General features: G+C 40.2%; 1 protein-coding gene across 1 annotated transcript in view; it reads right to left on the minus strand.

Annotated features, from left to right (window-relative positions):
• The window catches only part of TTC29 (tetratricopeptide repeat domain 29), a 353,701-nt gene that overhangs the window by 326,543 nt on the left and 2,602 nt on the right, over nt 1-24,556 (minus strand). Inside the window, exons 2-3 of the mRNA XM_063460092.1 lie at nt 15,893-15,993; nt 8,881-8,949 (exon numbers count right to left, since the gene is read on the minus strand). Of these exons, the coding sequence (XP_063316162.1) occupies nt 8,881-8,949; nt 15,893-15,987 (164 nt within the window). The 5' untranslated portion in view covers nt 15,988-15,993. The remainder of the gene's footprint in view (nt 1-8,880; nt 8,950-15,892; nt 15,994-24,556) is intronic.

Raw genomic sequence — 24,556 nt, forward strand, 5'->3', positions numbered from 1 at the left:
TAGGAGATGTTTGATGTATTATTCAACAGTGACTTCAAGAAAAGTCACAGTTCCTCTTTAATACACGAATGTATGTAAGTAATATACTTGTAAAAAAGACAGTATTTTGCATGTCCCATCCCGAGAAAACAAAACAATTTATTATAGCACTATAATCCATCGGTCAATTTTTCCAAAATTCCTGCAGTTGGGTCTCAGTCATGGGCAGTCTAATGATGTCAGCAGGTTCTAAACTAAGTACATCTTAGAGCTGACTGTTTTCATAGTTATTAATATATTTTCTTCCAGTTGTGTTCCTCAAACTACATCATTATGAATCTATTTCTCAGCATTCAATTCAATCCCCTATAAATATTTATTTCATAACATTTTTTCCAGCCCTCTGTGTTTGACAGAAAACTGAAGGAAGTCGTCAATGTGGTTATATTAAAATCTCTTATAGTGAAATAATGCTGTCACTAACCAAGGTTCCACAAGACAATTTTTCAGCAAGAATGGTTTTCTTAAAGGAACACTCCAAGCACTGTATCCTCTACTGTAGATTTTCAGGTGCTAGGGGTGCCATGGCATCCCCAATTGTAAGTAGCCAAACTTTAATGGTTTGACTTCTAATCTAGGGTTTGCTGGGTGCTGCTCCCCACTTCTAATACTAATGCCGGATAGACAGAAGTTCCTAAGCAGATATTTACATTAGCTTTTCTGTGGTTTTGAGTGATCAGTTGACTCTCTGTCATTATATTTGCCACTAGTTTAGCCATGAACAAATATCTCCACAAGGTGACCTCACCATTTCATCTATTTTTACTATAAATTCATTCCATGTAGGTTGTTAGATTTTACCACCAGCACACTTGGTTCAACTTAAAGGATTACTATAGCAAACCTGTATTCCAAACACTACAGTACCTTAGTTGTGGTTTAATCTTTGGATGGAACATTGGCTTGAGTAGCAGATGACTTTTGGGGACCAATGTCCTCAGAGGACCAATGAAAACACATATGCATGCACGGCATGGTCCATAGGTAAGCATTTCATTCAATACTTTCCTAGGAGCTGCAACCTTGTGACAGTTTGACTGCCTGGATGACAACCACTAGAGGGGTTTAACCTTCTAAACATTGGGGTTTCTACAAAACTGCAATGTTTTACATTGCATGTTAAAAATGACAGGACCAGTGCACTCAGACCACTTCATGGAGATTAAATAGTATGGGTTACTTTAGTGCACCTTAAACAATGTATTGATTAGCTGAAATAGTGTTGGTGGTGGTGTGTACATGGAATGCTGCCTGCCATGAGTTGAAAATTATGAAAAAACACTTGTGCTTTTTGCGTGATCTTACAAATCTCTCGAAATATCAATAATTATATCCTATCAAGCCATCTAGATTTCAAATGTAATTAACAAGCACTTAAAAACAAGAAACTTCAGGTATTTATAATATATACTAAATAATACAGACAAGAAGGTGTAGTGGTGTAATGATATCAACCAATATTGCTACATGGTGGGAAATACACTGCATGCTCCACACTATGATCAAAATATAATGTTGAATGTATTGATCTAATCTTTATAGGTTAGTGACAAGCGTGACAGATCTTGAAAGAGAATTTTACTGAAAACTTTACTGAAATAATTGTCCAACTTGCATCTTAACCCCTTAAGGACACATGACATGTGTGACATGTCATGATCCCCTTTTATTCCAGAAGTTTGGTCCTTAAGGGGTTAAAGAATATGGTGGATGTGCACTGAACATTTTATCTTACATAGTTTGATATGGAATACACTTACTGGGCTAATTTGTATCATATGAAGAAGAAAGCTTACGTTTTATGAAAAGTTGAGAATTAAGAAATAAGTCATGGAAATCTGCAATGGATGCTTAACTATTTTGCTAAGTTACATTTCAGAGCTTTTGGTTTAGTCCTTTGTCCCGAACAACCCTTAATAAATCTAGGCACATTGCAGAAATTAAATAAGTTATCAAAGCTTTTCGGAGAAAAAAAGAAAACCAGCTAGGTATAATAAACGAGGACCTAGAGTAGACAGTACACTGGCAATGTTTAGCTATGTACGTATTTTTCGCTCCATAAGACGCACTTTTTTCCCCCTCAAAAGTGAGGGGAAATGTCTGTGCGTCTTATGGAGCGAATATGAAGCTTTACTTACCTGTCTTGCAGCGTTGGCCGGCAGCACAGGGCGCACCGCGGTAGTGGAACTTGAATTTCATGTTCCGGTTTCCTGCGGGACTGAAAGGAAGTGTGCACAAGCTGAGTGCGCACTTCCTTTCAGTCCCGCCGGAAACCGGAACATGAAATTCAAGTTCCACTACCGCGGTGCGCCCTGTGCTGCCGGCCAACGCTACAAGACAGGTAAGTAATTATGGGACAAGGGGAGGGGGACAGTAAGGGGAGGGGGACAGTAAGGGGGGGGGATGAAGTCTATGGGGAGGGGGGGGATGAAGTCTATGGGGAGGGGGGGGATGAAGTCTATGGGGGGGGATGAAGTCTATTGGGGGGGGGATGAAGTCTATGGGGGGGGGATGAAGTCTATGGGGAGGGGGGGATGAAGTCTATGGGGAGGGGGGGGATGAAGTCTATGGGGAGGGGGGGGATGAAGTCTATGGGGAGGGGGGGGATGAAGTCTATGGGGAGGGGCGGGGGATGAAGTCTATGGGGAGGGGGGGGATGAAGTCTATGGGGAGGGGGGGATGAAGTCTATGGGGAGGGGGGGATGAAGTCTATGGGGAGGGGGGGATGAAGTCTATGGGGAGGGGGGGGATGAAGTCTATGGGGAGGGGGGGATGAAGTCTATGGGGAGGGGGGGGGATGAAGTCTATGGGGAGGGGGAATGAAGTCTATGGGGAGGGGGGATGAAGTCTATGGGGAGGGGGGATGAAGTCTATGGGGAGGGGGGGATGAAGTCTATGGGGAGGGGGGATGAAGTCTATGGGGAGGGGGGGGATGAAGTCTATGGGGAGGGGGGGATGAAGTCTATGGGAAGGGGGGGGATGAAGTCTATGGGAAGGGGGGGGGATGAAGTCTATGGGAAGGGGGGGGATGAAGACTATGGGGAGGGGGTGGGTGAAGACTATGGGGAGGGGGTGGGTGAAGACTATGGGGAGGGGGTGGGTGAAGACTATGGGGAGGGGGTGGGTGAAGTCTATGGGGAGGGGGTGGGTGAAGTCTATGGGGAGGGGTGGATGAAGTCTATGGGGAGGGGGTGGGTGAAGTCTATGGGGAGGGGGTGGGTGAAGACTATGGGGAGGGGGTGGGTGAAGACTATGGGGAGGGGGTGGGTGAAGACTATGGGGAGGGGGTGGGTGAAGACTATGGGGAGGGGGTGGGTGAAGACTATGGGGAGGGGGGGGATGAAGTCTATGGGGAGGGGGGGGATGAAGTCTATGGGGAGGGGGGGATGAAGTCTATGGGGAGGGGGGGGATGAAGTCTATGGGAAGGGGGGGTGGATGAAGTCTATGGGAAGGGGGGGATGAAGTCTATGGGAAGGGGGGGATGAAGACTATGGGGAGGGGGTGGGTGAAGACTATGGGGAGGGGGTGGGTGAAGTCTATGGGGAGGGGGTGGGTGAAGTCTATGGGGAGGGGGTGGGTGAAGTCTATGGGGAGGGGGTGGGTGAAGTCTATGGGGAGGGGTGGATGAAGTCTATGGGGAGGGGGTGGATGAAGTCTATGGGGAGGGGGTGGGTGAAGACTATGGGGAGGGGGTGGGTGAAGACTATGGGGAGGGGGTGGGTGAAGACTATGGGGAGGGGGTGGGTGAAGACTATGGGGAGGGGGTGGGTGAAGACTATGGGGAGGGGGTGAGTGAAGACTATGGGAGAGAGGAGAAGACTATGGGAGGGGGGGACACTATGGGACAGGGGAGAAAAAAAATATTCTGTACAAACTGTCCCATAGTAAGAAACACTATGGGACAGTTTGTTCAGAATATTTTTTTTCTGGGTTTCTTCCTCTAAAAACTAGGTGCGTCTTATGGTGAGGTGCGTCTTATGGAGCGAAAAATACGGTAAGTAAAACGAGTTGTGCCTGTTTTTAACAGGAAGAATTTTTGCAGTTAAAGTAAGCCACAACATACAAAACAAAAAATAAATATTTGCAGATAACACTGTATTTTGACTGGTCTCTGCAAAATCCAGAATCAGAATACACACAGAAGTGCACTGAACATTTTATCTTACATAGTTTGATATGGAATACACTTACTGGGCTAATTTGTATCATATGAAGAAGAAAGCTTACGTTTTATGAAAAGTTGAGAATTAAGAAATAAGTCATGGAAATCTGCAATGGATGCTTAACTATTTTGCTAAGTTACATTTCAGAGCTTTTGGTTTAGTCCTTTGTCCCGAACAACCCTTAATAAATCTAGGCACATTGCAGAAATTAAATAAGTTATCAAAGCTTTTCGGAGAAAAAAAGAAAAACAGCTAGGCATAATAAACGAGGACCTAGAGTAGACAGTACACTGGCAATGTTTAGCTATGTAAGTAAAACGAGTTGTGCCTGTTTTTAACAGGAAGAATTTTTGCAGTTAAAGTAAGCCACAACATACAAAACAAAAAAAAAAATATTTGCAGATAACACTGTATTTTGACTGGTCTCTGCAAAATCCAGAATCAGAATACACACAGAAGTAGTAATTGATGACCACTGGGACAAAAAACACACATCTATAAATAAGCAATAACAATGTGAAAAAAAAAAACACTAGATATTTTTCTATAGAGTACATTTATGTAAATCTATTCAATAATCCATACAACCACTTTAACTAAAATCAAACATGCATGGCATCTTTATAACATGCAAATGCAACTATAATACTATACAAAGAATTATTCAAACTAATCAGCTATAACATGATACAATGTTTGTTCATGGGCAATCAAGTGGAAGGAAACCACATATGCGTATGTTATAGTATATGATTTGTTTAAACTTAATTTAAAATAAAACGGAATTTTAGTTATTTTACATTCTACTGCACGCCTTCACTGGATTTTGGTTGTAAACTGAACTCCTGGGCCCAACATCTCTAAAATTAGTCAATTTGAACTATTACCAATATACTAGCTCACTGTTTAGCATTTTTTTAAATTGGTAATTTTGTTATGTTTAGCAAATATACTTTTACACTACATTTAAAAGTAGTATAGCATTACGTAAAACACAAATATATTACACATTATATGGCCTCTATTTGTTTTATAAACTTTTCCAATGGTTTCATATTTTTGAATGCATTTTTAATAATTTATTATGATTTTTTTTAATTTTGTAATATTTAGATTTTTTTGTTATACTGATATATTATTTCTATATATGTGATATCTTTTTTGACATTTTAATATTTTTTAAAAATGTAATTTTAAAACTGTATCCAAAAATATTAAATCATTTGAAAAGCTTATCCAACAATGTTAAATCGAAGCCTATGTTGTATGTTGCCCTCCGCTAGATATAAGTGGTCTCACTTTTTGACAGAAATGGAATTTTGTCAGAGATAAGGTAGATAATCTAATGCGACAATGTGATTCTATATCAGTGGCTCACAACCATTTTTGGAGAAAGCCACACTTCAAAGAAATGACAATTCCAATGTTCATTAACTTTTTTACCTTCACTGGCAGCCTATAAATATCATATTTACGAGAGAGATATGTACATATCTAGCCATATTTACTTATTCGTTTTATATGAATGCCAAGAGAGAATCCAAATTCCAAATCCAAACAGAGAATCCAAACAGTATTATGCAACTGATTATTGTGGAAACGATCCACATGTTAACCCTCCAAAGTGAATAATGCCTTGATTATATATAGTTATTGATATGCACATATACATAAAAGCTCCTGACAACCTGGAAGCCCTGTAGCGTGTAGACTGTATGAACAACACAAAATCACATTGCTGTGACTAGCCTCAACATATGTATCATGTATTAGTATACTGTGTAAGCTGCACATGCTCTGAACTATCACACTAGGTTTTTTGAGTACTTTCATTTGACGGGGCTATTCACTAAAATGTTAAATGTTGGGAATGCTAAGTGAAATTATTTTCTTAGGCCAGATTAGTTTAACTGAAAACATTGATGACTTGGAATTTTTTTTAACATGTTAACTTCACAAGTTAGGAAATAACACTGTATGTGTTTGCAAATTGTGTCCCTCAAACCATTAAATGGACACTGTAGGCACCCACAACACTTCAGTTTATTGAAGTGGTCTGGGTGCTATGTCCCTTTTGCACCCAGTGCTGCAATGGTAAACATTCCACTTCCAGAGAACTGCAATGTTTACATTGCAGCTCTAAGTCTGCCCACAGTGGCTGTCTACCAGACAGCCACTGGGGGCACTTCCGGAATCCTAACGGACTTTGGGTCCATTATTGGATGCTGGACGTCCTCACTCTCTGCTAGAGGACCTCCAGCGTCAGATTTTTCCCGCATAGGAAAGCATTAATTCAATGCTTTCCTATGGGGAGGACTAATGCGTTTGCAGCTTGTCGCAGGAGGCGGAGCTTCGACCCAGAGCTGAAGGACATCGGTGCTGGGATCAGGTAAGTACATTTTTTGTACCTTTATTTACCGAGGAGTGGCACGATGGAGAGGGGAAGGAAGAGGGATCGGTAGTGCCAGGAAAACAGCTTTGTAAGGGATACTGTAGGAATACAAATAAGGTCTACAGTATCCCTTTAACTAATTAGATGTACAATATGACGTAAAGTGTAGGGGAAGTTATGCAGAAGTCTTGTAGAAGTGTTTTACATCACTCAAGTGTGCTATGATTCTTAGTGCAAAGGTAAACCAAAACAATATATTTTAAATTCTTGGAAGAATACACAAATTGCAGGAAATTCCATTTAACAAGTTCAACAAAACAACTATACAATACAGTCACACAAAAACATATTGCTATATCTGTACTCTGTTTTTCAATTTACAAAAAGGCACTAATGTCTGAGATTTTTTAATACTTAAAACTGTGGTGCTAATTTTTCAATGTATTGTTTTTTTGTTTTGTTTTTTTATTTACATTATATTTAAGCAACACAAGCCATATGCAGGCATAAAAAATAATTAGTTGTATTGTATAATGTTGCACATGTTTGTGAACGGCGCATACATGTTCACGGCGTTCCTGGAAAGATGCCTAGGTAGTCTGCTGCAAATTTGTTGATGTGAGTACCCAGCAGTGCATAATCTCACCCCCATAATTAGAACAGAGATGTCACCAACTCAAAGAAGATAGCTTGCCTTTCAAATCCTACCCTAGATAAATACACAGGGAATTACTAGTAAAATATAAGATCACATTGTGAGCAAAAGTCATTGAGACTGATGTGCCTGCTAAAATCAGTTGTGCCATATATGTGACAGAGTAATCAGTCATTATACATTGCTTTAATTGATATATTCCCTTTAATTAGATAAACCTTCAGCTCAAATTATATACAAATGTTTTTAATTTTATATAACTGTGTCAAAACCATGGAACGTTTCTTTATTGCAACCATATGTATAAACAATTTATCATTTGTCATAGTTAAGCAAAGTTTTATCTAATGCAAAAAGCTAGCTATATGCTGGTCTATCCCAATTTTTCTGAATTATGCAACAATATTTTAATATTAAAGAACAGCAGTAATGTATAATATGTATATGTTAAATATCACTTAGAAGCCACTTCCCTTTATAGATAACAAGCATCCTGACTTCGAAAAACACAACTTGGTGTTTTGTAAAAACATGTCTTGTTGGACAAATCTTGCATTGCATGAAATCCAAACTTTTAAACTGGACTGAATTAATAAAAACAACTTGCAGAAAAACTTTTCTTTCTTCTGTGTTTTATAACAGAAGTATGTCATGTAATTTAAGGTTTGATGAGGTTTTGCAAGTAAAATTCTGTTTCCTCTGCACTTGCTAATAGTCATGAGAAATCTGTAGTTTGCACCTTCACATTAAAAATGCATTTCATTTTTTTTTTTTTAAATTATTCACCCCGCCTTTTATCCAGATCATGTCTTTGAAAGGAGGATAAGGATAATAAATGGAATAATTCATGATTTCCCATTAAATATGAAAGTTTCTTTTACAGAGTTTAGAAAGTGAAGTTGTACATAATGTGCAGGACTTCATTAGAACTTTTTAAACCTTTTTATATGAAGAAATATTAAATCTCTAAGCTAACTGTGTGTGCAGGGTAATGTCTCAATTCTGTTTTTTTTTTTTAAATTTGACCAGAGCGTGTGATTACAATAAACTGGCAAATAACACCTCACATCATTCATAAGACAATAAAATATGTGCCGTAGAGGAAGATGTACAATTATAAAAATGCACGTGGCTTATTTACAGAAATTGGACAATCTAAAGAAACCTTATGATTACATATAAAATATATATTTCTTAAAAATGCATTATAAATAGCACATTTAATGAAAACATGTTTCATAATGAATACAAATAAAAAAAAACAGATACTGTCTATCTATGCATCTTTGAAAAGCATCTGCAAAACAATAGCCCGGCTCACAATTCATGCTTGTGAAAACAGCAACGTTAGTGCGTTGATATAAAAACAGCAGCTCCAAAATATATAGAATCAAAATCAAAAATACAATAAATATTGTTTGGCAAACCTAAGCAGTGCTGAGACTCTAGTAACCCCATCATGCCCTTGAAATGCACGCATACTGCAATGTTTTTATTGTTTGACCCCTTTATTAATGATACCTGAACATTGAGATTAACTTTGAAAATATAGATTAAAATACACTTTAAATTATTCAGGACTATTTTGCAAAAATGAAGCAATTAAATTGTGGTGTTAGTATGAACTTACATAGCAGTCTCTTCTTTGGACAGCTCCTTGATATTCATAATTCGCTGGGAACCTTGGACATCTTTGTCCCTGATCAGGTAAATCCAAAATAAAATCATGAGGAAATGCATGTGAAAAGCCACAATCAGGTTTTCAATTATAAAGAAAAAATAGTGCTTAAAAATGCATTATTTTCAGAAGGTATGAAAAACGATACATGTATGAGTTCAGTGTTTGACACTGTTATTCTTCTGTAACAGCTGCAGAAATAGGCAAAATGTACTCTTCCTGCACAAACTGCCACACATTATTAACTTCACCATCTAAAAGCATTAACAAAATGGCAAAATCATTATTACAAATTATTTTATTTGTACTATTTATAGAGTCTAATTATGTAACTAACAAACACCAGACCCCAATGCTGGAAGGCTTTATTTTACACTTTACACATGCTAGATAAATTAGACACCTGCATTACACTTTGAGGGATATTACCTAAACATCGTACTGTAATAAATTGAAAACTGAAATGTAAAATTCAATCTAATACAGCCAACTATAGCCAAATCGGAGAATTTTTCTGAATCAGCCCTTTTAGCCTAAACAGCTTTAGTTCTGTTATATTACATCTCCATCAAATGTATGTATTAGAATTAGTATACTCCCATTTGTATAAATAAATGGTGTTCTGATATTTAGCATCACATGAGTTGGAGGGGGCATGGGGAAGAAATTAAAAACAGACACATCTGCAGGACTGCTTCTATAAAGCACTGTTACCCTTGATGGTTGCAAACAATGCCCCCCAAGAAGGAAGAACTTTCGGAGCATGGGGTAAAATGCAGGAATGGATATATAATACGGAAAAGCAGGGTTTGTAACTATTACTGTAAAGCAGTTAACAGAGGTATAGAAATGATCTTTATTGGGTATCTACATTTTGTTTTCGTGATTATTCAACTTTAATGAGAACAATGAAACCATAGCAAAATAGCATTGTAATAAAACCACAAGCCAGACAGTGAAGTGTTACCTAAAATGTGCACATCTGTAAGTATCCAATATATACATACCATTTGTTTTATAGCTTTAATGTGGCAATTAAGACAGAAGAGAAAATGGGGGCGTTACACTGGCAACTTGATCACACTTCAGTAAATTTATTTTACACAAATGTATGTACACAAAAAAACAAAATAGGAATAATAAGGGAAAGCTCCAAGAAATGTAAGCAGAACGCAGTATAATTATATACTATTCTTTTAGTCAAATAGTGAGTACATCTAACTAAGCAATACCTAGCCTTTGCCACTACAACACATGTCCGTACGTTGCATAAGTGAGGCTCTGGCCCATTGCATGGAGCACCACGGGCATGACAGCAATCGAGCAGTTGTCGACGATAAATCTCAGATAGAGTAGAGTGTTAACCACAGATTGTCGTTACTAGGGACAGCTAATATGGGCCACAGCATTGTAACATTAAGACAGGCAGTAGACATACCTCCCAGGTGTACCTACGTATGAGGGACAGACTATTTTGGGCCCAAATCCCTCTGTCCCTCTTTTATTATTATTTGTATTTGTATGGCGCCAACTAATTGTGCAGCGCTTATATCCTAATGTCCCTTTTTTCTAGGTGCTCCATATTGTTGGTGTTTCTGAGTGTATAACAAAAAGAGCTCCACACTAATAATATTCACAGTATTGTATATTTACACTAAAATAAATGAGACTAGAAATCAGTCTTTTTAAATTAAATTGTTCTTGTTCGAAATTACATTTTATTTGCATAAATTGTTATTAGTAAGTTACCTAACATTTCTCAGAACAGCCCCACTCCTGCTCACACCAATATCAACAGCCATAAAATTAAAGTAAAGTGCCCAACTGAAATGTTGGGAGGTATGTGTGGGTGCTGTGAAGTCTTATCCCAGCACTTCCTATTTATCTCATGTGCAGTTTCCAGGGAGAGAGCAGGATGAAAAGCTACAAAAACTGGTGCACAGCTCTCCTGCACAACTACACCCATATCTTAGAAACATAGAAACATAGAATGTGACGGCAGATAAGAACCATTCGGCCCATCTAGTCTGCCCAGTTTTCTAAATACTTTCATTAGTCCCTGGCCTTATCTTATAGTTAGGATAGCCTTATGCCTATCCCACGCATGCTTAAACTCCTTTACTGTGTTAACCTCTACCACTTCAGCTGGAAGGCTATTCCATGCATCCACTACCCTCTCAGTAAAGTAATACTTCCTGATATTATTTTTAAACCTTTGTCCCTCTAATTTAAGACTATGTCCTCTTGTTGTGGTAGTTTTTCTTCTTTTAAATATAGTCTCCTCCTTTACTGTGTTGATTCCCTTTATGTATTTAAATGTTTCTATCATATCCCCCCTGTCTCGTCTTTCCTCCAAGCTATACATGTTAAGATCCTTTAACCTTTCCTGGTAAGTTTTATCCTGCAATCCATGAACCAGTTTAGTAGCCCTTCTTTGAACTCTCTCTAAGGTATCAATATCCTTCTGAAGATAGGGTCTCCAGTACTGTGTACAGTACTCCAAGTGAGGTCTCACCAGTGTTCTGTACAATGGCATGAGCACTTCCCTCTTTCTACTGCTAATACCTCTCCCTATACAACCAAGCATTCTGCTAGCATTTCCTGCTGCTCTATTACATTGTCTGCCTACCTTTAAGTCATCAGAAATAATCACCCCTAAATCCCTTTCCTCAGATGTTGAGGTTAGGACTCTATCAAATATTTTGTACTCTACCCTTGGGTTTTTACGTCCAAGATGCATTATCTTGCACTTATCCACATTAAATGTCAGTTGCCACAACTCTGACCATTTTTCTAGTTTACCTAAATCATTTTCCATTTGGCTTATCCCTCCTGGAACATCCACCCTGTTACATATCTTAGTATCATCCGCAAAAAGACACACCTTACCATCAAGACCTTCTGCAATATCACTAATAAAAATATTAAAGAGAATGGGTCCAAGTACAGATCCCTGAGGTACCCCACTGGTGACAAGCCCAAGCTTCGAATATACTCCATTGACTACAACCCTCTGTTGCCTGTCACTCAGCCACTGCCTTACCCATTCAACAATATTCGAATCCAAACTCAAAGATTGTAGTTTATTGATAAGCCTTCTATGTGCAACAGTGTCAAAAGCCTTACTGAAATCTAGGTAAGCAATGTCTACTGCACCACCCTGATCTATAATTTTAGTTACCCAATCAAAAAAATCAATAAGATTAGTTTGGCATGATCTCCCTGAAGTAAACCCATGTTGTCTCTGGTCTTGAAATCCATGTGTTTTTAGATGTTCAACAATCCTATCCTTTAACATGGTTTCCATCACTTTCCCCACTACTGAAGTAAGGCTTACTGGCCTATAGTTGCCCGACTCCTCCCTATTACCTTTCTTGTGAATGGGCACAACATTCGCTAACTTCCAATCTTCTGGGACTACTCCTGTTATCAATGATTGGTTAAATAAATCTGTTAATGGTTTTGCTAGTACACCATTAAGCTCTTTTAATAGCTTTGGGTGTATTCCATCAGGTCCCATTGACTTATTTGTCTTTACTTTTGACAGTTGAAATAGAACCTCTTCCTCTGTAAACTCACGTGTAATAAATGACTCATTTATCCTTTTTCTTAACTGAGGTCCCTTTCCTTCATTTTCATCTGTAAATACCGAACAAAAATATTCATTGAGGCAGTCAGCTAGACCTTTATCCTCATCTACATACCTTCCTTCTTTTGTTTTTAATCTAACTAATCCTTGTTTTACTTTTCTTTTCTCATTTATGTATCTAAAAAAAGTTTTGTCCCCCTTTTTTGCTGACTGTGCTATTTTCTCTTCTGTGTGGGATTTGGAAGCTCTTATAACTTGCTTAGCCTCTTTCTGCCTAATCTTATAGGTCATTCTGTCTTCCTCACTCTGGGTTTTTTTATAATTACTAAATGCTAACTTTTTGTTTTTTACTATTTTGGCCACATCTGCGGAGTACCACAGTGGTTTCTTGAATTTTTTGCTTTTACTGACAAGCCTAATGCAATTTTCTGTTGCCTTCAGTAGTGCAACTTTTAAATAATCCCATTTCTTTTGGACTCCATATAAATTGCTCCAGTCTGATAATGACTCCTTTACACATATTCTAATTTTAGAAAAGTCTGTTTTTCTAAAGTCTAAAACTTTTGTTTTTGTGTGGTGTGACTCAGTCACTGTTCTTATATTAAACCACACTGACTGATGATCACTGGATCCTAAACTTTCACCTACAGTAATATCTGATACCAAATCTCCATTTGTTAACACTAAATCTAGTATGGCCTCTTTACGAGTTGGCTCCTCAACGACTTGTTTTAGAGACAATCCCAGTAAGGAGTTTAGAATATGTGTGCTCCTGGCACAAGTAGCTATTTTTGTTTTCCAATTCACATCAGGAAGATTAAAGTCACCCATGATGATAACTTCCCCCTTCATTGTCATTTTAGCTATTTCTTCAACTAGTAGATTATCTAACTCTTCAATTTGTCCTGGGGGCCTATAAATCACACCTACACGAGTTACTGTGTGATTACCAAATTCTAACGTAACCCAAACGGACTCTATGTTCGCCTCACTAACCTTTATTAGGCTAGATTTTATGCTATCCTTTACATACAGGGCCACCCCTCCCCCTTTCTTGCCTTCCCTGTCTTTTCTATATAAAGAGTACCCTGGTATTGCTATGTCCCAGTCATTTTTCTCATTATACCATGTCTCGGTAACAGCGACTAAATCTACACTATCAGTTGCCATTATTGCCACAAGTTCATGGATCTTATTCCCTAAACTGCGAGCATTTGTAGACATGACTCTAAGCTTATCATTTTTTAACACACTTGCTACAGGCACCTTCTGTCCTTGTTTTGGGGGACAATTGGATTGATGTTTTATCACCCTTTTGCCCCCCCCTCCTAGTTTAAAAACATCCTAGCAAAACCTCTGAACTGCTCACTGAGAACATTTGTTCCCTTTTGAGAAAGATGCAAACCATCTTTTTTGTACAGTTTATTTCCATTCCAAACAGAGCTACCATGAGCAATAAAGCCAAATCCTTGCTCCCGACACCATTCACCAAGCCACAAGTTAAAGTCCCTAATACGCATCCGCCTGTCGTTCTGAGTGTTATGCACAGGCAGAACTTCAGAGAATGACAGTGTGGAAGCAACCTGCCGTATATCATTGGCAAAAACACTAAAAACTTCCTTAACCTCTGAAACCTCATTGCAAGCCAAGTCATTTGTCCCTAAATGGACAAGTACATCCAATTCCCCTTCCTGCTTTGCTTGCTTAACAATATTACAGATACGTCTCCTGTCTCTGTGAGCAGTAGCTCCGGGAAGACACCTCACAAGACCACCATTGTCCATCTCCACACCTCTTATGATGGAATCCCCCAACAACAACTGCTTTCTATTAGGCCTCACCATAGTCTTCAAGCCTCTCTGCACAACACCACTAGCCTCAGTGCCTCTCTGCACAACACCACTAGCCTCAGTGCCTATCTGCACAACACCACTAGCCTCAGTGCCTCTCTGCACAACACCACTAGCCTCAGTGCCTCTCTGCACAACACCACTAGCCTCAGTGCCTCTCTGCACAACACCACTAGCCTCAGTGCCTCTCTGCACAACACCACTAGCCTCAGTGCCTCTCTGCACAACACCACTAGCCTCAGTGCCTCTCTGCACAACACCACTAGCCTCAGTGCCTCTCTGCACAACACCACTAGCCTCAGTGCCTCTCTGCACAACACCACTAGCCTCAGTGCCTCTCTGCACAACACCACTAGCCTCAGTGCCTCTCTGCACAACACCACTAGCCTCAGTGCCTCTCTGCACAACACCACTAGCCTCAGTGCCTCCCTGCACAACACCACTAGCCTCAGTGCCTCTCTGCACAACACCACTAGCCTCAGTGCCTCTCTGCACAACACCACTAGCCTCAGTGCCTATCTCCAGGACACCACTACACTCTGAAAGTGCAGAAAATTAATTATGTAGAACAACAGACTGTGCAATATGCCTTTTATCCACAACTCCAAGTCTACCAGATCCTACAGTAATCCATCTGCCATTCCTAGTATGTCTCTGCGGCAATGGCTTTGCAGCAGTTCCAGCCTGAATTTGTTTACCAGATAATTTACAAATCTCAGACTTCAAAAATACAATCTCCTGCCGCAAGATAGAGAACTGTCTACAGATTAGACAACAACCAAACCTCCAAAAAGTGGAACGTGAAACAAATGCAAAGCAACTATTACACTGAACTAAGTCTGCCATTCCAATGAGGCGATTAATTTAAATCAAACAAATTTTACCTTTTTTTTTTATTTATCCTCCTGAATACCTCAGATTACCTCCAGTTTATCTCCAGAATATCTCCAACCACACACACACTTAGAAGCAACACTCACATTAAGCAACCAAGCTCTATTAGCCAAGCTAATGACAACTACCCTTATATACTCCTAAAATCACCTACCACTAGGAATGTTTAACACCCGGGTAGGCCTCTGCTTATTAGCAAACAATAGCTCATTTAAATAGCAATCAATAGCAAGTAGCTACCTAATCCAATCAAATGCCTTATAATTACCAACAGGAAATCAAACCTTGTGCAGTCAGTAACCTTTTCCTACAGATGAATCTTACCTGTAACAGTAAAAAAGAACTCTTAGCACAACTCTTAGACAGTTGAAGCTTCTGTAAAACTCTCCAGAATATCTCCAACCACACACACACTTAGAAGCAACACTTAGATGAAGCAACCAAGCTCTATATCTTCCACTTGTTCCTAATTAGTTGGGACAGTCCCTAATTGGGGCCCAAATCACACTGCCTTTTACTTCTATCCTATTTAAAGGAAATCTAAAATTTTAGGCCAAAATAGCCAAACAATTGAATTCAAACGTTACTGACTAACACTGTCAGAGAAGGAAATTCTATGTAGAATACTTACTTGTACTTTTTCGGAGGTGAATGAGTGTTAGTTCTCTGTTGTACAAGGCTTGTAAATCCTTGGTCTTGGTTTGACATAGCTGGTAAAATGCTCATCTTTTTCTAAAATAAAACGCATGAAAAATAAAATTAAAACCAGCATTGTATAGGAAAGCAATGTTTATATTTATTGCAATGATATGGCAATAACAACTGCCATGCTTAGCACCATAACACACGGGAAAAAAAGTATAGTATTTATTATACTCAAAATATGAATTAAAAAAAAAACAAAAAACGTAATTATGACTTAAAGCAACTTGTTTGCACTAATTATTTAAAGGGATAGTTTGGGCACCATAACAACTTCATTAAATCTCCCATGCCGACTTTGATTAATGCTGGGCTATTCTAGCTGCCCAAAATCAATCACCGTGTAATCGACATGCTAGGTTTTCAGCAAGACAGAAATCTCAAAACAGCCAGTAGATGACAGTCACAGACCACTACTGTTTTAGCTTAGAAATTCCTTTGCAAATATCAGTATTGATATTAGCAGAGGGAAACTCTTACGATAAGGATTAAATTAGAGGAATACTCCGGAGACATATACACTCTATACTAAGGAGATATAGCTGAGCACAATTTAGTGATTTGAACTGAACATGTTAAAAAAAAAAAAAGTGAAAATAAAATATCAAAAGCTTTGAAAGACATTGGTGCAAAACTGACTTCGCAATAAGGCTCAAAATCATTCAATCCCCATTGAATATCAGATTTATTGTCAAATTTTCAGCTGTTCAAAATTTACAAATCAAACAAAAGCAATTGAAATAGCTTAACACATGCTTCAATCGGTTTCCCCAAATTCAAATGAAAATGCAAGTTATAACGACTTCTCCAGTCTTAAAATTATTGAACCCCTTCATGGCAAGCATCTTTAGTACCTAGGAGAGCGCCCTTTTGCTGTTATGACCTGTTGCAAATGAGATACATAGCCAGACACCAGCTTCTGGCAGTGTTCTAAAGGAATCTTAGTCCATTGCTCATGAGCAAAGGTCTCCAGTTCAGTAATATTGTTGAGTTTGCATGTTGCAGCCGCCTTCTTTTAATCCCACCAGAGATTTTCTATGGCTTTCAAGTCAGGTGACTATGATATGCACTGTATAAGTTTCCAGGACTTCTTCTGCAACCAAGCTGTGGTGGAATTTGAGGTATGCTTGGGATCGTTGTCTTGTTGGAAGGTCAAATGACGCCCAAGCTTCCACTTCCTCACAGACAGCGTGACATTTTCTCCTAGGACTTCTAGATACTTCAATTAATCCATTTTGCCGTCCACATGCTGCAGGTTTCCAGTGCCAGAGGATGCAAAGCAGCCCCAGGGCATCACCAAGCCACCACCATACTAACTTTAGGCAGACTGTTCTTTTCTGTTCTTTTCAGCGTCTGCTTCATTCCTCTTCCTCCAGACATACCGCTAATCGATTGGGCCGAAAATTACAGTTTTAATTCGACGCTCCACCAAACAGAATCCCCAAACTTCTGTGGTTTATTATTATGATTTTGAGCAAATTGGAGAGAAGCGTGCTTTTGGGTCAGTCATGGAGTTCTGAGATGGAAACTTACTGCACCTAATGTGCTCACTGAAACCTCTGTGCATGTTGCCACCAAGCCTTGCTGCATATTTGTGCTGTTGTGAGGAATTCTGTTCAGGGAGTTAAATAATATTAAGAAAGGCATTAGTTGCATTTTCAGTTGAATTTGGGGAAAACACTTGAAGCACTTGTTGTGTTGGGCTATTTCAATTGCTTTTGTTTGATTTGTTCAATACAAGCAACTGAAAGTCTGTACATTTTGTCAATTAACCTGTTTTTTAATGGGGGCTGAATAATTTTGAATACTTTAACAAATGGTATGCATTAATGGGGTAATTTGAACTGTCAAGCTGCTATAATGCCCCAAAAATGAAACATATGCCCATCAAATCCATGAATTAAAATTCTAACTATAAAAACTGACATAGTCAGGTTTCTTGTATGGAGCTGTAACTTCACAAGATAGTGGCAAACATACATTGTTGTACTCATATGTAGCTAAACACATATAGGGTTTTGTACAGGGATAGCACACATCAGGTTTACGAACTACGTACTTAAAGGGACATTTTAGGCACTCAGACCACTTCAGCTCATTGAAGTGGACTGGGTGCAGTGACTCTGCAATTGTAGTTATTACAGTTTTTGATAAACTGCAATGATTACTTTGCAGAGTTAACTCCACCTCTAGTGACTGTCTACCAGGCTTACACTAGAAGCGCTTCCGGGTTGTTAGGCCATTTATGATCGCCTGACGGTAAACGTGCACGAGGATATCCATCATCAGCTAAACCCCGTAGGAAAGCATTGATTAAATACTTTCCTATGGGGTAGTCCTAATGTAAATCAGGACAAAAGGAATTTGTTGATTTTTTTTTCTTCATCAAATTAAAGTATTTTTTGTCCTTTAAAACAGTATATAATATGTGTCTGTGAACTAAATTAGAAAGATGGAAACTGTGGTTGAACACACACAGCACAAAATGCCAAAATTATTTTTGCCCTTAATGGCACTGCCCAAATGAAAAAAAAAAATCACTGTTTAGTACGTATACCCTCAGTGAAAACATACATGTAATTAATTATGCATTTTTGCATTGATAGTAATCTTGTCTGAGACCTTTGTAAGCCTTCTCATTTTTAACCCAGCTGTAACGGAATGCAGTATATTAGTCCACGATATCCGTTGGTATCCTCAGGAAATCCACAGTCAGAGCAGAAAGCACGGCAATATTCCCAATCCTCCCAATAACCGGACGAAACACAGTTTGGGAGTCAACTAACTTGCTTTATTCACAGACTTCCATATTTATGCAGTTCCCCTTGCAAGGGGTTTCCTCACAGATGTTACAGGGGATTTCTCCCATCAGGCATTGTAATTATCCCAACAGGCATTGCTGCACGAGAGGGATACTCCCACTAAAATGGACGATTAAGTGGATTATCCCCTCGTGGAGCAAAACCGACAATTTACACAGAAATACATATTTTCTACATTTTTACTCTCTTTTAGCCGAATGACCGTTCGGTAGATAGCTGGGATCGGCGGGCACATTTAGTGAGAATACCGCTCTGATCCCAGCTAAATTACCCGAACGCCGCACAAAATACATTAAAACATTGAGTTCGGTTTAAAAGTACCGAACATCTATGGGGAACATAATGTGCCGAACGCGGAACTCCCGAACGCTCTGGAAGTCCAGCGGTGTTCGGATCATTGAGTAGCCGTTTTCAGTTCCAGGCTCTCGACGACCGAACACCGCTGCAGGGACAAAGGATCCAAGATGGCCGACCGCCGCATGGTCGGTAGCCGAACGACGGCCACCTAGGAGAGCCCTTAATTACCGATTGCAACATTGTTGCAATCGGTTAATTGTTGCCACACGACTGGTGAGTGGGTGGTCTACCTGGGGAGCCCACATTCGTATGGCGAACGGCCTGTATAGCCGGGTTTCGTCAAACGAAAGGGATTTGTATGCTGGCATCGTGCGGCTGCCAGCATGCGAACGGCCATGATACGGTACATATACAATTTAAAATATACAATATACATTCAGCCTACGGACAACCTTTAATAATACAGTCCAGAAGTGGCTAGGTTTGCCACACCAGCCTAGACTTTCTGTTGCTGTCCAATTGAAACTCTAGGAACTTTGCAAGGCAGCTGCTCTGAGATATTGTCTGTCTCTTGAATTTAACCTAGCCCGGATTTTATTAAAGGACACGCGAAGGCTCTTATTAGGCTTATCTCTTTCTTTTATTCCTCAACAGCAAAGAAAAAAAGCTAAGGTGTTTATTTGTAGGAAAAAAGAAACATGTATAACTACCCTCACAGGGTTAACATTACATCATTATCTCTAACCAATAGGAACAGTCCTTGACTAATATCCTTTCATGTAACCTCCTCCTTTTCCTCTTTCTTTGCTGCTGCCTCAGCTAAGTACACCTTTATTTTTTCCTTTAAAAAAATTTATTGTGATTTTTCTGTGTATGTTTAAATTTTACTGTATTTTACTGTATTTTAACTGCCGTCCGTTTTAGTTTTGTTTTTTATTCTCCCTGAGGGTCTCTCCTCCTCAGGGAGCCCTTTCCCCGCGTTTTCCCGCCGGTACCCCGCTCCCCCCCCCCGGCGGGTGTGCCGGTCCCGCGGGCCCCCACTGGGTAGTTTATTACCCTCTCTGCTCACTCACCGCGGGGAAGCCTCTGGGAAGGGTCCGGTCTTCCTTCAGAGGACTTTCCCCGCCGCTGCACTTTCACGAACGGGGCAGCGCGCGCGCGCATGCGCGGTCGCGGCCGCACAGGACGGTGGCCATTTAAAGGGGCGGCACCTCAGCTTGCACAGCCCATTAAGAAGGCGCAAGCTGATTGGTTGCCTAACCTGCTTGTCAGCTTACCAGTGTCCCCAGAGGCCATTCCTGAGGGAACACTCGGTAAGCTGACAGTGCAAGTTTGCTGTGTCTCTGTTTTTTCCTGTTGCCTTGTCTCCGGCCCTGTTAACCTGCGTCAACTGCTACTGCAGAAGGTTAACCCCTCGTTAACTAGCGTGCCACTCACCCTTAGATACCCAAGATGCAGAACTCTAATGATTTTTCTGCCCCTGGCCCCAGTGATAAGGGGGACGCCAAAACCCACCGCAGGCCCATAGGGTCTGAACCCTTAACCCTACAAGGGGACACGGTGAACCCCCTGGAGCACCTGGACTCAGAGGAGTTTCACTCGCTCTTAGATGCCACCATGTCAAAATCTGTCACCCAGGCTATTTATAACGCAATGGGGGTTATGTCTGACAACATATCGCACTCCATTTCGAACGCCATTAAGGCATCCAACCCGAATATTGCTCACGCCAGGGCTGCAGATGAGCCCCCTGTACGCAGAGAGGGCCGTAAAGCCACCTGCAAAACCCACAACGTGGGAAAATATGCCTCCAAAACTGAAATGACGGACAGGGTACGTCCTGTCACACCTGAGGTTGTGGGGCCCCCACGAAAACGAGCCACCCGCCGGGCAAAAGCGGCGCGGACCTGGAAATGGGCAAAAGCCCAAACAGAATCTTCCGACATAAAGCAAGTTGAAGTGTTTTAGGAGTCTAAAGTGTCCTTTGAAGGGATACTGTAATGCCAGGAATACAAAGCTGTATTGCGGGCACTATCGCTCCCCCTACCTTCCCCCTCCCTCGCTCCCCCCTCTTCCTGGTAAATAAAGGGTTAAAAATCCTTTATTTACTCACCTTTTCCCAGCGATGGGTCAACGCTCTGTCCCCTCCACTGTCCTGCGATGAGCAGAGCTTAATGCGGCAAATGCCGTGCACGCATTAGACCTCCCCATAGGAAAGCATTGAATCAAATGCTTAAGGGCCTCATGCAGCATGCAATACACACTACATGCACTACACACACTGCATACAATACACACATTACATGCACCACACACACACTGCATACAATACACACATTACATGCACCACACACACTGCATCCAGTATGCACACACACACACACACACACACACACATTACATGCATTAAACACAATGTATGCACTACACGCACTGCATCCACTATAAACATACACACACTGTATACTCTACACACACTGCATACAAGATGCCCACTACATGCACTACACACACACACACACTGCATCCACTACACAAACACAGACTGCATCCACTACACAAACACAGACTGCATCCACTACACACACACACAATTTGTTCACTACACAAACTGTGTACAATACACACAGACACTTCATCCACTGCATACAATACGCAATCACACACTCTGCATCCACTGTACACACACATAATGCTTTAACTACACACACTGCATACCATACACACACACTGAATCCACTTCACAAACACACTTTGTATCCACTATAGTAACTACACACACTGCATAACATAATGAATGTGGGTGTGGTTTAGGTTTTGGTAAAGAGGGGGGAGAGAAGGGCGGGCAGCATTTCACTCTTGGACCCAGGCAGCATAATGTCTTGGGCCGGCCCTGATTTAACTACAAAACAAGCAAACTGAAGATGTGTCATTACGTGGCTAATTAGTGCTGGAAACATGATTATAATTACTCGTGTTATGTTTAAGTAAGAATATAAGGACCTTCATACTATGTATACATATAAACGGAAACAGCTTTAGCAGTAAATAATGGAAATTATGGGATTATAAAAGATTGTTGACATAAACATAATAGCTTTCACTTTAGGTTTAATGAAATTACATTGTCTTGTATCCCTCTCACATAAAGGTAAACTGCCATCTGTCTCTAGTTTAATGCCAGTCAGAAACCAGGCACTCTAAAATAAGTGTCCCCAATTGAATAAAACTATCTCCCTCCCAAATATTTTTACATATGCATGTGTACCTCTTAATCCCTTAAGGACACACCATCAGAAGCTGGTCATACATTTAAGGACACAAGGAAGTTTGGCATTTTTTGCTGCCTTTGTTAAACTGCAATTTGCATTTTTGTTATTTCTTGCACCAACACATATTATATATCATTTTTTAAAGGACAAAATGGGCTTTAATTTGATGTGACATATACATATACAAAATTCTCATTTATTATAAAAAAAAAAAAAAAAAACACTTTTCCCCCCCACAATTTTTGCACATGTGTCCAGCTTGGAAAAAGTAATTCAAACATGTTTTATTTATGTGTCTTGATTTACAGAATTTCTAATATGTCTAGGATTTCAGTTTATTTTGAAAGTTACAGATCACAAAATACAAGGAGTAAAATAAAATTTCAATGTGAAGCAATTTTAGAAGTTTTAATGTTTGTCTTTAAGGTTAATAGACATCCCAGAAAAGAAAATTGCCACACAAAAGTATATATTTATATAAAGTAGATATCATACTTTTTACTATTTACTTAAGGTTATTTTACCACTCTTTTACGTAGCCATTTCACCACCAATCTCTGCTAAATATTGTAGTAAAAATTTGTTATATATATATATATATATATATATATAATAAATGTTTTTTTTAAATGTGTATTTCGTAAAGCTGGTATGTGCTATTCCTGTTCAAAACCCCATATTGTGTTCAGCTACATCTGTTGAGTACAACAATGCCCCCATTGTATGTCTTTGCCATTATTCTGTTAAGCTACAAAAGCCATACAAAAGACTAGGCTATTTCAGTTTCTATAGTTAGAATTTTCATAGATGAATTTGATGGGCCTATGTCTGAATATGAGACACTAGAGCAGTTTTAATGTTCAAATAACCCAACAAAGGCCTTCCATTTGAGAAAGCATATACTCCAGGGTATCTTAAATGGCGTACATTGTGCCTTAACTTGCCGACATTCTTTCACCATTTACTGTCAAAGTTTGTGGTGGAAAAAAAACTGAATTTTGTACATTTGATATGTGCCAGTGTCATAAAAGCAGGGCCGGTGCAAGGATTTTTGGGTACATAGGCGAAGATTAATTTTTCCGCCCCCCTCTAAAATTAACATCTTCACCTATGTGCCTCCTAACCAGCCCCTCCCTCTTCCCCGTCCCTTAGTGTTCCTCTCCTCTCCCCCCTCTTTTCCCTGTCCCTTGGTGTTTCTCTCCCCTCCCCTCTCTGTCCCTTGGTGCACCCCCCACCCTCTTAGCGGTCACACTCCCCTTCCTGGTGTGCCTCCTACCTGTCTTGTAGCGTTGCGGAGCAGATCCTCTACAGGAGCTTCAGTTTTCTGTACCCGGCTGGACTGACAGGAAGTGCTCTCTCAGTGAGCACTTCCTGTCAGTCTGGCCGGGTACAGGAAACAGAAGCTCCTGTACTGCGCTCCGCTTCCGCCACGCTACACTCAGTGGTGTATACACACTAACAGCCACACACACTCAATGACAAACACACAGACGTCACTGACAGACACAGACTCACTGATCTGACACACACTCATTCATTGACAGACACACATTCAATTAGAAACATACTCTCACTGATTTGACAGACACTCACAAACACACACTGACAAAACACACTCATACACTGACAGACACACACATTAATACAATCATTCACAGACACACACACACTCACTCACTCACAAATGCCTAAACATACACACTTACAGACACACACTCACAGACAAACACTCACAGACAAACACATACACACACTCACACATACACACACATACATAGACACACACACAGACACACACTCACCCACACACAGACACACACTCACAGACAAACACATACACAGACACACACACACATACACACACAGACACATACTCACAGACAAACACATACACAGACACACACTCACAGACAAACACACACTCACACATACACTTTCAGAAACACACAAATTATTAATAATATCCACCCAGCCTCCCTACCTGGAGAGCTGGCATGGATCTGTCCCTGGGGTCCAGTGGGGCTTCAGTGCGGCGGGCGGCAGTGTTCTAATGAGAGGCGGCAAGGGAGCTCTAACCTGTCTGCTCTGCTCCCTCGCGTGCCGTCTACTGATGCCGGGAGCCAGAATATGACGTCATATTCCGGCTCCCGCAGAATCAGCAAACAGCGCGCAAGGGAGCAGAGCAGACAGGTTAGAGCTCCC

This window comes from Pelobates fuscus, chromosome 6 (genome assembly GCF_036172605.1).
Source record: "Pelobates fuscus isolate aPelFus1 chromosome 6, aPelFus1.pri, whole genome shotgun sequence".
In the NCBI taxonomy this organism is placed as follows: Eukaryota; Metazoa; Chordata; class Amphibia; order Anura; family Pelobatidae; genus Pelobates; species Pelobates fuscus.